Here is a 14776-nt window from a genome sequence, read left to right on the forward strand (position 1 = left end):
AATCTATGGCAAAAGTCAGAAAAGGTTTGGCTAGACGCAAACAGGAGCGAGAACAGCAACAAGGTTGGTTTGAATCATGATCTAATCATTCCCACTGCCTCACTCTGAGACCAACCTGGACCCATGATTGGGTCCTTCTTTAGGTTCCTCTGAGAGGGGGAAATGTGGAGGCCGAGAAAAATTAAGGCCATCCCACCTAAAGTTTAGCATTAGCACAAGTACAGCCATCTTAGGCCCCTGTGAATAAGAGCTGAACTTTATGGGAAAAACTGCAGAATGTCCTCAATGTCCTTGGCAGGTAATCCCGTATCAGAAAGACAACAGAGCCCACACCTGTGGTAGAAAGTCCCATATTAGAATGAGAACAGAGCTCAATGCCCTTGAAAGCCCCATATCAAAATGTAAACAGAACTTGAGAAATTCCTCCATCCCTTCTGAAAATCCCCTAGACCAGCCTATAGAAAACCGAGCTGTAACCCACTTCGGGGTCCAAGTCCCTGCTCCGCTGTGTTGGGTGTACTTGGACCCAAGCTTGAGCTTGCAAATAAACCCTCTTGTCCTTGCATCGGTGTCGGCTCCTTGGTGGTTTCTCGGATTTGCAATCTTGGGCACAACAATCTATCTATAAGAGATATTATTATTGTTATTTTAAAATTTTTATTTATTTATTTTAGAGAGAGAGAGAGAGAGAGAGAGGGGAGAGTGAACAGGAGGGGCAGAGAGAGAGAGAGAGAGGGAAACAGAGAATCCCAAGCAGACTCTGGACTTAGTGGGGACCTGGACACGGGGCTCAACCCCACTACTCAGATCATGACTCTGAAATCATGACTTGAGGGGAGACCAAGAGTCAGTTGCTTAACTGACTGTATCACCCCGGTGCCCTCTATAAGAGATATAAGGAACAGGCTTACACCACCATAGGAACTGGCAAGTTTGAAATCTGTAGGTCACATCAGGAGGCTCAAAGTTCAGATAAGAGTTGATGTTGCAGTCTTGAATCTGAATTCCTTAGGGCAGCCATCTGGAAATGGGCAGGTTTTCTATGTCTTAAGAATCCTTCTATGTCAGGCAACCTGTCTTTGCTTGTAAGGCCGTCACCTGATTGTCTGAAGCCCCCTTGCCTTATAGAGGTTTACTTAAAGTCTACCCATTTGAAAGACTTTTTTTTTTTAAGGTTTTATTTATTTATTTTAGGGAGGGGTGCCTGGGTGGCACAGTTGGTTAAGTTGTCTGCTTTCAACTCAGGTCATGATCCCAGGGTCCTGGGATCAAGCCCTGCATGGGGCTCCCCGCTCAGTGGCGAGTCTACTTCATGCTCATTCTCTTTCAAATAAACAAATAAAATCTTAAACAAACAAACAAACAAACAAACAAACAAACAAACAGGGGCAGCCCGGGTGGTTCAGTGGTTTAGCGCCGCCTTTGGCCCAGGGTGTGATCCTGAAGACCCGGGATTGAGTCCCACATGCAGTCCCACATCGACATCGAGTCCCACATGCTCCCTGCATGGAGTCTCTCTCTGTGTGTCTCTCATGAATAAATAAATAAAATCTTTAAAAAACAAACAAACAAACAAACAAAAACAGTGAAAGTGCTTTTTGGGACACCTGGGTGGCTCAGCAGTTGAGCGCCTGCCTTCGGCCCAGGTTGTGATCCTGGATTCCCAGGATTGAGTGCCACATCAGGCTCCTTGCATGGAGCCTGTTTCTCCCTCTGCCTATGTCTCTGCCTTTGTCTCTCCGTGTCTCTCATGAATAAATAAATAAATTCTTTAAAAAAATATATTTATTTTAGGGAGAGAGAGCCTGCGAGCAGAGGGAGAGGGAGAAGCAGACTCCCTACCAAGCAGGAAGTCCGAGGCCAGGCTCCATTCCAGGACTGTGAGATCACAATCTAAGCAGAAACCGAGTCAGGCACGCTTAACCTACTAAGCCACACAGACGCCTCACAAAGTCTACTGATGTGAATGGTAATCACTTTGTAAGGACAGGCCACAGTCCCTCTGGTTGCAGCTTGTCCTAGGGTCATCATTGGTAGTTGTCTTCCTCCTTGGCCACCTATCTGCCACCCTCCTTCTGCTCCACTTGTTGGCAAGTCTTCTGTTGGTTTAAATTGTTTAACCAGTAGGGTAACCCAGACCTTTATCTCTGAGCTTACTGTCCTTTTCTTCAGGGTAGGGTGGTTACAGCTACGTGTTTAAGTTATCACCAGGCATAGAAGCCTCAAGGAGTGCCTCCTCCTCCTTCCTGCTCTTACTATGTGGCAACGACTCCATTTTTGTATAATAAAAAGGGTGAGTTACCCCTGCCAGTGAGGTAAGTTCACTGTTGCCTAGGGATTCGCACTATCGAGACAAGCTTGACGTGACAGCTGGCAGCCGTAACTAGTGAAGCCCTTACTATGTCCTCAGTCCTGGTGGACTAATCCTCCAGTTAATGCCTGGGAACCAGGGTTTTTAATTCAGTTGGTCTGATCGCAGTCACTCACGTCCCAAGATAAGATACTCTGTGACTATTAGGGCCCAATAGCTTTCCAGGGGTTACTTGTCATATGGTAAATAACTCTCTGCTTCAGAAGGTGCAGCTTCACGACAGGGAGGCTTAGAGGGCTGGGCTGTAATTCACCAGTCAGGCCTTGTCAGTCACTTCATAAATGCTCACTCTTATCTATCAGGAAAGCTTATAACACCCATGGGTCAGTTGGGATTCTTTGGGCCTGAACCTGCAGCAGATTCCTCTCTGGCTTTGGGATACTTTCTCTCAACACTGTCATCAGCTCTCTGAGACACCCAGTAAATGAGCCAGAGCAGTATTCCCAAGTGTTTATATGCTATCTCCCAAATCCAAAGAGGCCTACCAAGCTCTGCTCCTCTTAGTGCTCTATGCCTTTAGTATAGTGGGCTTGTTTGATGTTCCGTGCAATGTCCAGACATAAAGGCCCCTTTGGGGTATCCTGAGAGAACTGAAGAGTTAACATAATCCTGAGGCAAGATAGTGAATGCAGACCACTTTCCTCCTCAGGTGAGTGTGGACTGTTGCAATCCTTCTTCCTGATGTGGACTGAGAGAACACATTTGCCTGATCCAAGGTCACATGTAAAATGCTAGAGTCTGTGTTAAACTATTCTAGCAAAGATATGACATATGCAAAATAGCAGCAGCAGTGGGGCTACCACTTGAAGTTTATGGGAGTCCATTGCCATGTGCCATGGTATATCTGGCTTTCCAGGATACTATCTCCTCCATCCTTTAAGTCTTTAAGAGTGTCACCACAGGGACACCTGGGTGGCTCAGTCGGTTAAGCACTCTTGATTTCAGCTTAAGTCATGATCTTTGGGTTGTGAGATCAGAGTGAGCATGGAGCCTGCTTAAGATTCTCTCTCTCTCCCTCTCTCTCCTGTACCACTTCCACTGGCTCACATGGTCTCTCTCTCTCTCAAAACAAACAAGCAAAAAGAGTGCCATTACACTATGCCATTTCATCTGGGATGTTGTAATGTTTCTGATTTATCATTCTGGCTAGAGGTGGGGAGGCAGCTATACAGGCTTCCTTTTAGCCTTTCTTACCAAAATGAACCTTATTTCATAAATCAGGGTATCATTATGAAAGTTCTGTCCACTTCTAAGTGCCATATATACATTCCAAGAGACCAAAGAGTTCAGAGACCAAAGAGTTGACCACAGGGTGAGGTCAAGAACTCAAATGACCTACTGTGAGATGGACATGGATGAGTACCTCATTTGTCACTTGGCATGTAGCTCTCAACTCTAATAGATGGGCCATGATTGCATATTGGGTTCCCAAGTATTACTCTCAGCCATATTCTATAATGCAAGAGACCTCAAAAGTGCTGGATATTGGGATGCCTGGGTAGCTCAGCGGTTGAATGTCTGCCTTTGGCTCAGGTCGTGATCCTGGAGTTCTGGGATTGAATCTCACATCAGGCTCCCTGCATGGAGCCTGCTTCTTCCTCTGCTTGTGTCTCTGCCTCTCTTTCTCTGTGTCTCTCATGAATAAATAGATAAAATCTTAAAAAAGAAGTGCTGGATATTTTGTGGGTTCCATTGGCCAAGGATTAGAGGAACATCTTAAAGTCAGATCAAGGGTGGTGGGAAGACTGCTTATGTTTCCTAGCACAGCAGTGTATCCCCTCTCTGGGATGGAATGGTGGGATCCAGGTTGTATCCCTGTTTCTAGGAGCCATTGTTGGCAATTCATTGTCATCCAGTAATCAAAAGATGTCTTTTTGTCTCCTACAACAGCTCTGACCCCATTGGTGGCCTTCTGTCACCTAGGGACCAGAAGTCTCTTGAGGGTTTGCCTTAAAAAACTCGCAGTTCCTGCGTCTCACATAGAATTGAATCATAGCAGTGTCCCTCCTGGGCCTGCTGCTCTCTGGCATTGAAAGCTACTTTTGGTTTGGTAATGTGACCTTTGGCTTTTCCTTCTGTTTCTGGAGAGGAAGAGTTAAGGAGGCTGCTGTGAATAGAATGGGGGATGGCTTTAGAACTTTCAACCAAAGACATGGGACAGGGAAGAGGTCAAAGGACTTGATGGAAGCTTCCTTTCGGGATTGTGCAGATCCTCTCTGATCTATTAGATTTACTCTCCATCCTGTTCTGGAGCAAACCTTTGTGGGCTACTTCAAAAGCCCCCTTGTCCTCTGTCCTTCAGTTGGGATTGGCCAATGGGAGCCCTGGCAGGAATTGGGGAGCAGAAGTAGAGTGAAATGGTAGAAGTTTTTCACACAGTCCTTCCATGGGAATCCACTTCGAATTGGTTGGTTGTGGGCCCTTCTGCAGCCCATAGCTCCTGCCCCGAAGCTCCAGATCCAGCTAGTGGAGATGGAGCTTCAGCTCTCCTGTGTTCCAGTAACCACTCCTCCCCCAGCCCCCTTCATGCCACAGGGATACTGGTGGCTTCGTACCGTTGCCAACCCTGGGGTGTGTAACCATCCCTATTGGTTTCCTATTCACTTCGCACATAGAGGTGTCATTGAACTTTTCCTAAATTACCCTGGGTGACCGTGCCATCTGTTACTGCTGGGACCAGACAGACAGACCCTTTGAGGATAAAGGCCAAAAGAACACGTTGATGTGGCTGTTTCACAGCCCAGAGGTGGGGCCAGCAGTGGAAAACTTGCAGTTGGTCATGTTGCACTTTTCAGAGCCCGCAAGCCCAACCTAGATAAGCTCATGTGTGAGATGAATATCGGAGACGATTGGCATCAGGAAAACCATCATGAACACTAGCAAAGATCTCAGTTTTTTGGTTGCTACTCCTGCAACATTTCCTAAGTGATGAAATGAACTTAACGGTAATGTAGCCAACTCTTCTGGGGAGCCATGGTGTTTCATAGCCCTAAAGTCATGTAGGAGAAACAAAAACACAAAACTCCAAAGGCTTAAAGTATCCAAATAAATTGAAAGTATTGAAAGGTTGAGTAAGGACAGAAGCCTTTCATCATTTAATCAAAAACATAGACTCAGTAGGGGCGTCTGTGTGGCTTAGTTGATAAACGTCTGACTCTTGGTTTGGGCTCAGGTCATGATATCAGGGTCTTGGGATTGAGCCCCGAGTTGGGGAGCAGGACGGGGTGCCCATGCTCAGTGGGGAGTGTGCATGAGGTTCTTCCTCTCCCTCTGCCCCTCCCTTGCTCATTTTCTCAAATAAATAAATCTTTTTTTCTTTTTAAAAAGATTTTATTTATTTATTCATGAGAGACACAGAGAGAGAGAGAGGCAGAGACATAGGCAGAGGGAGAAGCAGGCTCCACGCAGGGAGCCCGATGTGGGACTCGATCCTGGGACTCCAGGGTCACGGCTTGAGCTGAAGCTAGAGGCTTAACCATTGAGCTACCCAGGTGTCCCTAAATAAATCAATCTTAAACAAACAGAAAAGCAGACAAAATGTAGACTCAGTAAATAATGGCCCCAGTCACAAATCACATATTTCAGGCAGAGATCTGTTAGCTTCCTCTTAATCTCTCTTGGCCTGGTAGAGGGATGTTCAGTCAAGGGATATTTTACAGTGAGAAGAGGAAAAGTCTGGGGTCTTCCCAGGAAAAACAAATCCTGCATTACATTACACTGAAGTTTGGAATTTTCCCACATGATTGTTTTTGAAGACAAATTTTTAATGAATTAAAAATATGCAATCATATGAATTTACCATTTAAACTTTGTCCCACAGCCAGGATTCTAATTTTTCAATAATTAACAATGCTGAGATTAAAATCTTTATTCATTAATTTTTGTATAAGACATTATCTCTGATTATGTCTTAAAGACGGATTGCTAGAGAGAACTCACTTTGGGCAGGGACTAACTAGACCCTCAGAGGCCAGGAGTGCTGTCAGCCTCAAGCTTCTGTTGTACCCATCCCTGTCCTCCTGCCCTGGTTTCTTTCCTCCAGCCAGTCCCTCAAAAGGGAAGCCTTTGTGCTGAGTAGACTCTAGGCTTTTGACTTCCTACTGGTTTGGGTGCAGCCCTTGGGGCTGGGTGTTGCTTATGCAGAACTAGTGATGCTGTCCCTCATCTTATCTGCTCTAGCTCTCTGTTTTGCAGCAGGGAGTGAGAGACAATCTTTGCATCTCAGATCAAAGCTCCACAGATGGTAGATCTTCTCGTATCGAGATGGACTGTGAGGAGGGCTCTATGCGGCACCAACTGCCTTCCCAATATCGCATATTTAAACATTATCGTGTATTGGAGCTCCTGGGTGGCTTATTTGGTTAAGCATCTGCCTTTGGCTTGGGTCACGATCTCAGTCAGGGATCCAGCCCCACACTGGGCTCCCTGCTCAGTGGGGAGCCTGCTTCTTTCCTCTCCCTGTGTCCCTCCCCAACCCCTACTCATGCTCTCCCTCTAAAATAAAATAAAATAAAATAAAATAAAATAAAATAAAATAAAATAAAATAAAATAAACCAGTGGTTCTCACTGAGGATGATTCCTGCTCCCCTGCGCCCTTAGGGAATACTTGGTGATGCCTTGAGACACTTCTGGTTGGCGTAACTTAGTGCAGAGAGGTGCTACTCCTGGTACCTAGTGTGGAGAGGTCAGGGCTGCTCTAAACATCTAATATCTTTGCTTATGATTCACATTGACCTTAGTGATTCTGACTCTTACTAGAGATAAATCCGAATTAGTATAAAGTTGATGATTATAGCAAGGATCTGGTGTAATGTCTTGTTTAAGTTGAAAATATGGATCCTGCCTCCTCAGGGATTCCCTCTCTCTTTCCCTAATTTTTCTTCATTGTTTTCTCTCTGTTTCTGTGTCTCTCACATTCCCCACCCACCCCCACTCCCACTCCTTCCAAACTTGTAGGCTGCTTTAGGCTGGGGGCCGGTTGCTTTGTGCCAGGAGAAAGGAATGTCAGAGAGAGGACACACACTCAAGTCTGGAAGCTGGATCTTTATTGAGGTTTACTGAGGACTCTGTGACCTGGAGGAGCCCTCTTGGGTCTGAGGGATGTAGTGGGGCCTCAGTAGAGACTAGAGGCAGCTCCAGAGTAAGTGGCAGAGAGCCTGCTCAGGTCTGGTTCCAGATTTCCCCTCAGGCTTGCCCAGGCTCCATTCAGGCTTTATTCTGCTTCAGAACCTTATTGATCCAGGGCCGGTAGTGGGAGATTCGGGTGAAGACAGCAGGGGGCTTTGCATCATTCTGCCCATAGGACACAATTCCCTGGGCTACCCCAGCACACAGAAGAGGGCCCCCTGAATCTCCCTGTGGGGCAGAGAGAGAAAGAGGGAGAGAGAGCGCACAGAAGGTCAGCAGAGAAGTCATCCACTTCTGCCTGTGGGTTCCAATTCCGAGTCACAGTGAGACCTCAGGTCAGACCCAGCAGCCCTGGCTCCTCATGGGGTTATATGTCTCAGTGTGATGCCCCTTCTCCCTTTCCTTCTTGCCACCCTGTGTGCCCTGTGCCGCAGCCTGGAGGGATGGTTAGAGACTGTATGGGTGGGGGGATAGATCTGGAGAGGGGTGATTCCAGTTCCTTAGGCCTATGATCTGAAACCCTGTGGCCACCTGACAGTCTACCCACCCCCTCTTCTTCCAGGAGACATTCTGGACCCCAAACAAACAGTGATTTATGGAAAAGAACCCTTGTTGGAGGATTACCTTAAATGCAGATTTTGTCTTCCTGGGATTGCCAACACACAGCTGGAGGTTGTGGTCAAAAGCCATGTAGTGTCTACAGGCCTGGGGGTCCATGAGCCTCAGCTTCACCTCTTGCAGAGTGTCAGAGCCTGATCCATTGACTTGTCTTTTTCCCCAGCCAGCCACCCGGCACATTCTCCCAGGTGGGACGAAGTTGAACTGGGGTGAGAGGGGGAGGGTCCCCACGGCCAGGGTCAGGTTGGCCTTCTCCTTCAACTGTGAAGGGCAGGAGGGGCTGTCAGTGCCAGAAAGGGCTGATGGGGTAGGTGGAGGAAATCAGGGGAGGACAGGGCAAACTGTTTCACATTAAAACTAGCCCCCCGGGGGTGGGGTGGGACTTGGTGGGGTTGGAGTCCATAGGCAGGTTGAGGAAATTTCAGGGCACTGGGGACCTGAAAGAGAAAACTAAGAGAATGGGAAGTGGAGGAGGGGGAGAAAGAAGTCATCACCTTCAGTAGCATGATGTCATGGCGAAGAGTAAGGTCATCATATTTTGGGTGAGGGAATTGTTTTATGACCTCAAGCTTCTGCCACGTGTCTTCTTTCTTTTGTATGTTATGGGCTCCCAGGGTGACCATTATGAACCTGTTGAGAGAGAGAAGGAAGGACAAGGAGAAACAGTGATGGTCTAGGGTTCCTCCTGGGATCTGCCCACTGAGGACTGGAGTCTATCACAGGGGTTACTGGACTCTACCCACCCCTCCTTTCCCTGGGCCACATGTGGCATTTGGGGGGTTAGGTTTCACTAGGGAAATAGTGACAATATCCAGGACCCTCAGGAATTGCTGGGAACCGAGTCGGCCATGGGGGAATCCAGGGGCAGGGTTAGTGCTTCCTAATTCAGGGGGCCTTATGTGAGGGCCAGCCCTCTGAGAGATATCAGAGGAAAGGGGGAGGTGGTGGGGTTTCCCTGGTAGACCCTGTTCTCTGCTTCCCATGGAAAGGATGGGTCAAGTCCCTGAGAACTAAAGGCCAGCGTTCTTGGAAAGGGCAGAGAGGAAGTGGCCTGAAAGTCACATGTCTCATATGTTGGGGTCGAGGAGAAGGGAGTTACTTTTAGAGGAGGGACACTTGGTTAGGGGCTCCTTTTCCTTTGAAGGGTTGCCGAGCTCACAGTGATTGAAGATCAGGGCATCCATCAATTATGGGACCAATTCCCTTAAATTCAAGTCTTGCCTCTCCCAGTCCCAGGAGCCCCTCCTCAGGCTGCCTAAGTGTGCATCCCTCACTGCTACCCTGCTACCCTATCCCCCTTTTGGAGATAAACAGGACCCTGTTGTGTCACCTTCCTGCACAGTGAGCAGCTGTCAGTACGAAGTTCCGCCTTATCAGGAAACCACCACAAGACGCCAGGTGATTCCGGAGAGTGAGGATTTCCAGGTGGGCCATGTAAGGGCGGGAGTGTGGCTTGGACTCTGTGCCCCCGATGATCTCCTCTGGAACAGAGAGCCCCTGGGCCTGAATACAGAGAATGCGTAGACTGGGCTGGAGTTGGGAAGGGCTTCTTTTGAATCTCATCCTCACCCTGTGCTCGGCCCATCATCCCCCTCAGGAGGCTCTAGTATCTGGTCTCCCCACCCACAACCTCCCATATAAATTCTCATTCCTTCTTCTGGGTACAACAGCCAATCTGGCCTCTGTTACCATTCAGGCATTTTCTACCTCAGATTTCTCCTACTCCAAAATTGCCCAGGCCTTAATGCTCCTTTGTCACCGTGTAGGGCAAGCTCCCCAGGTTCTTGTCTTGACCTTCTCCACAGGTTGTGTGAGCAGCGTCACAGAATGGCCACAGATAAAGTGTAGCCCCGAAGCTCAGAAGATAAAGAGAACTTAGGGCCTTCTACACAGTATCTCACAGTGAGAAGATATCCCTCTTCCTTTCACCTGTTCTGGGCTTTCCCCTAGTCAGTGGGGTTCCTTGTCCCTGGGAATTACCACAGGCTACAGAGATTGGGTGGGTATATCCCAATTGGAACTTCACTCTGGACTCCTACAGAGAGATCCTGCCACCTTGCTTATGAGTCAGCTATATTCAGACTAAACTTGGTTTTGGGGTGCTGATCCTGCCGTTTCCAGGGGGAAGGATCCCAAGACTCACCAGCTTCTGCTCTGGAACATAGGAGAAGGAGCAGCAGGGTGAGAGGAAGACAATGCATCTTCTCAGTGAGGCTGCCCTGGGCAGATGCTGCTTCTATTTTCTGGTCTTGGGTTTTATAACTCCAGCAATGAGCCAAGGGCTGGGCTGGTAACCACAGGAACTATGTGGTCATGTTTTTCTTCTCCCATATTAGGCTATCTTTCTGATCAGATGTTTCTTCCAAGTTATGCTCTGTTTTGCTGGAGGTGAAGTGGAGTCCTGACCCCGAAGTTCTGGCTTCCAGGATGAGCTTTCAACCATGGTGCCTTATCTGGGACGTAGGGGGTGGAAGGATCATGTCTTTCCCAGTTAGGGCACTTTGTTAAAGACTCTTTAGAAATATGGGTAGGGAGAGTCCTTATGTGGAGCATCCAGAAATATATGCACTTTTTAAAAAAGATTTTATTTATTCATGAGAGACGCACAGAGAGAGGCAGAGACATAGACAGAGGGAAAGGTAGGCTTCTCAGAGGAAGCCAGATGTGGGACTCGATCCCAGGATTCCAGGATCACGACCTGAGCCAAAGGCAGATGTTCAACCACTGAGCCACCCAGGTGCCCCGAAACATGCACTTTTATGGCCGAGAGTAGGAAATGCATTTTGAAGAAGGACCCAATGTCCATTTATATGTTTGTGTGAGTACATGAGCACAAACGTACACACATACAAATGAATCAAGTTTCAGGAAACAATATTTATCCTTGTCAGGTGCGGTGCTTTCAGTTTCTATTTCATTCCATCCCACTCCACGTTAAAATATGAACAGCACCCCACTTAAAGGATGATTGCCTGCAATTTGAAAAACATTGATCTGGATCTCTTGCTTCCTCTGAACCAATGTTCACTGGCATAAGAAAGATCCTTGGAGAGTAGATGAAGGAAGGGAACGTAACCTATGGTAGGACTTTACACACATCATCACAAGAGTAAATGGCTTGGAATTAGCATTTTTTGAGAGCCTATGCATCATTTATTGTCCCAACTCTTAGATATATTTACATAATGACTCTGTGAAGTGGATATTATTAGCTCGGTTTTATGGAGTATTATGTTCAGAAATAGGTTTTCCTGATTCCAAATCCAGAGCCCTCTCTGCTCTACCACCTAAGAGAAACAGAGTCCCGCTAGTGGGGATGTACATGTAGAAGAGTGGTTTGCTCTGGGATCCTGGGCTTTTCTACTCCCATATTATAATTCAAACTTATTTTTCTGAAATAGAATGTATACAGATGTCAGTATCTGAGGTTTTACTCTTTTATTCCACAATAACCCCAAGAAGTACCTTTCTTTTTTTTTTTAAGATTTTATTTATTTATTCATGAGAGACACAGAAAGAGAGAAAGAGGCAGAGACACAGGCAGAGGGAGAAGCAGGCTCCATGCAGGGAGCCTGACGTGGGACTCGATCCCAGGTCTCCAGGATCACGCCCTGGGCCAAAGGCAGGGGCTAAACCGCTGAGCCACCCAGGGATCCCACCCCCGCCAAGAAGTACCATTACTGTCACTTTACAAATGTAGGATTGAGGCTCAGATACATTAACATGAACAAGATCATATAACTCATAACTGTTGTAACTAGGTTTCAAGTACATATCTGTTGTTTTCCCCAGGTTGGAGGAACAGTGAGTCCAGGGAAGAGATGGATAACAGGCAGAGTGTCGTTTCTCTTGAAGATTTATTATATTTTATTTATTTATTTGACAGAGAGAGAGAGAGAGAGAGAGAGAGAGAAACAATCACGAGGAGCTGCAGAGGAAGAGGGAGAAGCAGATTCCATGCTGACAAGGAGCCTGACATGGAGCTTTCTCCCAGGACCCCAGGATCATGACCTGAGTCAAAGGCAGATGCTTAACTGACTGAGCCACCCAGGCGCCACTCTTTTGGAGATTCAGAAGCCATTTAATTCAGAGATAAGGAATCACAGGGAAAACATACCTTCCCTAAATCATCCTACCATGCCCTTGGTCTTAGCTTGAGCTTGTGACTGGGGGAATCTGTTCCTTAGTAAGTATTGGTTAGGTACTCAGTTGCCCCAAGCTCTGATTCTCTGTAGGATAGTTATATTTACACCTATCTGTAATGTCTGATGAATCCCTGTACTAATTTTTCATTCTCTTTATCTGCCAGATAAAATACAGAATGCCCAGGGGTGCCTGGGTGGCTCAGTTGGTTGAGGGGCTGACTCTTGGTTTCTTTCTTTCTTTCTTTCTTTCTTTCTTTTTTTTTTAAAGATTTTATTTATTTATTCATGAAAGACACAGAGAGAGGCAGAGACACAGATATAGGGAGAAGCAGGCTCCTCACAGGGAGCCCCATGTGGGACTTGATCCCCGGACTGGGATCACACCCTGAGCCAAAGGCAGATGCTCAACCATTGAGCCACCCAGGGATCCCTGACTCTTGGTTTCTGCTTGGGTCATGATCTAAAGGTCCTGAAATAGAGCCCTGCATCAGGCTCTGTGCTCAGCAGGAAGTCTGCTTGAGGATTCTCTCTCTCTCACTTTCTCTCTCTCTCCCTCTGCCCCTTCCCCTGCTCACACTCACGTTCTCTCTCTCTCAAATAAATAAATGAATCTTTAAAAAAATACAAAAGGGCACCTGGTGGCTCAGTGGTTGAGCATCTGCCTTCGGCTCATGTCATGATCCCAGGATTCAGCCCTGTGTTGGGTTCCCCGCACATCAAGCTGCTTCTCCCTGTCCTGACTGCCACTCCTTTTGCTTGTGTTCTCTGTCTCTATCAAACAAACAAACAAACAAATAAATAAAAATCTTTTAAAAAATACAGAATACCCAGTTAAATTTGTATTTCAGATGAACAAGAAACTATTTATTTTGGTATAAGTATATCTCAATATTAAATGAGACAAAATAAGATAAATTGTTTATCTGAAATTCAGATTTATCTGGGAGTCCTGCATTTTTATTTGCTAAAGATGGCAACCTTACTCTGGGCATTCTACCATCAGCGGAACAGAGGAGAATCTGGACCTGGAGAAGTCCTGTATCAGTTGCACCCAAAATCAGAGGAGTAAATAAATGAAGCATTTCTAGTTTTCACTCTTGGAGTTAGAATTTGAGAGGCTAGTGTGATAGTTCCACGGTGTTCCCAAGGCTCAGGTTCACTAACATTCAACTTCTGTTTCACCTGTATTGGCTGAGGGCAAGAGACTGGAATAGGTATAGCTCCGGTCAAGGGCCAATTTCAGAAATAATGAGGCCACTCTCTGTCCATATTTTCTTCCTTGCTCTGTCCTGTGTGTATTTGAATATTTGAACCAATTTCCTTTTTCTCCTTCCTCTACCTTCCTCCTGCTATTTTACATATAGTATGCTGTTGGTGGTGAACCTTCGGGTTAGCCCATGGTCTATAGAATATCAATTTGGTGGGAGGAGCTGACTAAATAGAGGGGGAATGGGTATCATCTGGAGATCCTATAGTTGGAGCTGAAAGCAGTAGGTGCTGAGACTGGATTATTTCAGTTCTGGGGGAAGTTGACCTCATTTTCCTTTGTACAAGAGATAGGATTACGTTCAATGGGAGCACTTTTGTTTTAGGAAGGTGAAGCATGGAGAAGGAGTGTGCATTCATGTTGGGCAGCCAAGTGATGGAGTGTAGCAGACATTTGCCATGTATGTAGTGGATCCTTAGTGTCTTGAACATCCTTCTTATGTTAGGGAACTCCCAACTATGATTCTTGCTTTCCTAACTAAGGTGGATTCCGTAAACTTCCTTTCTCTTGCATGTAGGCCCCAATCTTGTGACTGAGACTCTGTCAATCAGATGAGTAGGTATACAATTTGATTTATAAAGGTGTAAACTGGGGGAGCAGGCACCATTGGAATTAATTTTTCTAATGAGTGTGAGTGGCCGAGGGTTTGATTTTTGGGGAAAAATTAGTTATGGTTCATGTGTCTGGTGCTGCCTACAGGGTCTGGGTCAAGCCAATGGACTGGGAGGCCTCTCTTGAACAATCCTGTGGTGTGGTTTGCCATTGTTTCTGGCAATGTGGACTCCATATCTGATTCCACAGCATCTGAGGAAAATGTTGACTTTATATAAGGAAGAATTTGCTAATAATCTGTTGTTACAACATGAATGTGTGGGCACTGGAATTAAGTGATTTCCCCATTGCTAAGGATAATAAAGTAGAAGTTGGACAGTCTTGCTTAAGATTCACGGTTAGTGGGAGGGAAGGCGTTGGGGATGATATAAAAGCACTGGCATTTAATGATGGCAGTGTTCCTTAGCCACTATGAGGCCGAGGGATCATCTCTTCTCTGAGTTCCTGAAGCATTGATCACCTGTGCCATTATTCATTTTGACATTCAAGGCATGCAACCAGCTTTGCAGTTCGATGGGAGAGCTTGAATCCAGCTTCTGCCACTTAAGTGTCTGTCTGACCTTAGGAAAGTTCCTGGAGTTCTCAGACTTAGCAAATGCTCCTGTAAAATATGAAGAATGATGTGAAACAGGGTT

General features: G+C 46.4%; 1 protein-coding gene across 2 annotated transcripts; it reads right to left on the reverse strand.

The window, feature by feature from the left end:
* Positions 1-7402: 7402 nt before the first annotated feature.
* Positions 7403-10357, reverse strand: CMA1 (chymase 1). 2 transcript variants are annotated; one of them, XM_072837714.1, is made up of 5 exons: positions 10261-10357; positions 9448-9598; positions 8612-8747; positions 8124-8378; positions 7403-7727 (listed from the first exon to the last, which is right to left on the reverse strand). In XM_072837714.1, the coding sequence occupies exons 1-5, from the start codon at positions 10316-10318 to the stop codon at positions 7578-7580; spliced, it is 750 nt and encodes a 249-aa protein (XP_072693815.1). In that variant the 5' UTR covers positions 10319-10357; the 3' UTR covers positions 7403-7577. The 2 variants fall into 2 exon arrangements, with proteins under 2 accessions (XP_072693815.1, XP_072693816.1); XM_072837715.1 differs by having other exon boundaries at positions 9448-9620; positions 10261-10335.
* Between the last annotated feature and the right edge of the window lie 4419 nt (positions 10358-14776).

This window comes from Canis lupus, chromosome 9 (assembly GCF_048164855.1).
Source record: "Canis lupus baileyi chromosome 9, mCanLup2.hap1, whole genome shotgun sequence".
NCBI classification, from domain to species: domain Eukaryota; kingdom Metazoa; phylum Chordata; class Mammalia; order Carnivora; family Canidae; genus Canis; species Canis lupus.

Bases quoted from the DNA above. Each gene is read 5' to 3' on its own strand.
- CMA1 (XM_072837714.1), bottom strand. From the start codon at position 10,318: ATGCATTGTCTTCCTCTCACCCTGCTGCTCCTTCTCCTATGTTCCAGA. The intron at 9,599-10,260 runs GTGAGTCTTGGG...TCTCTGTTCCAG, and splicing joins ATGTTCCAGAGCAGAAGCTG to AGGAGATCATCGGGGGCACA. The intron at 8,748-9,447 runs GTGACACAACAG...CTCTCTCAACAG, and splicing joins GCTGCTCACTGTGCAGGAAG to GTTCATAATGGTCACCCTGG.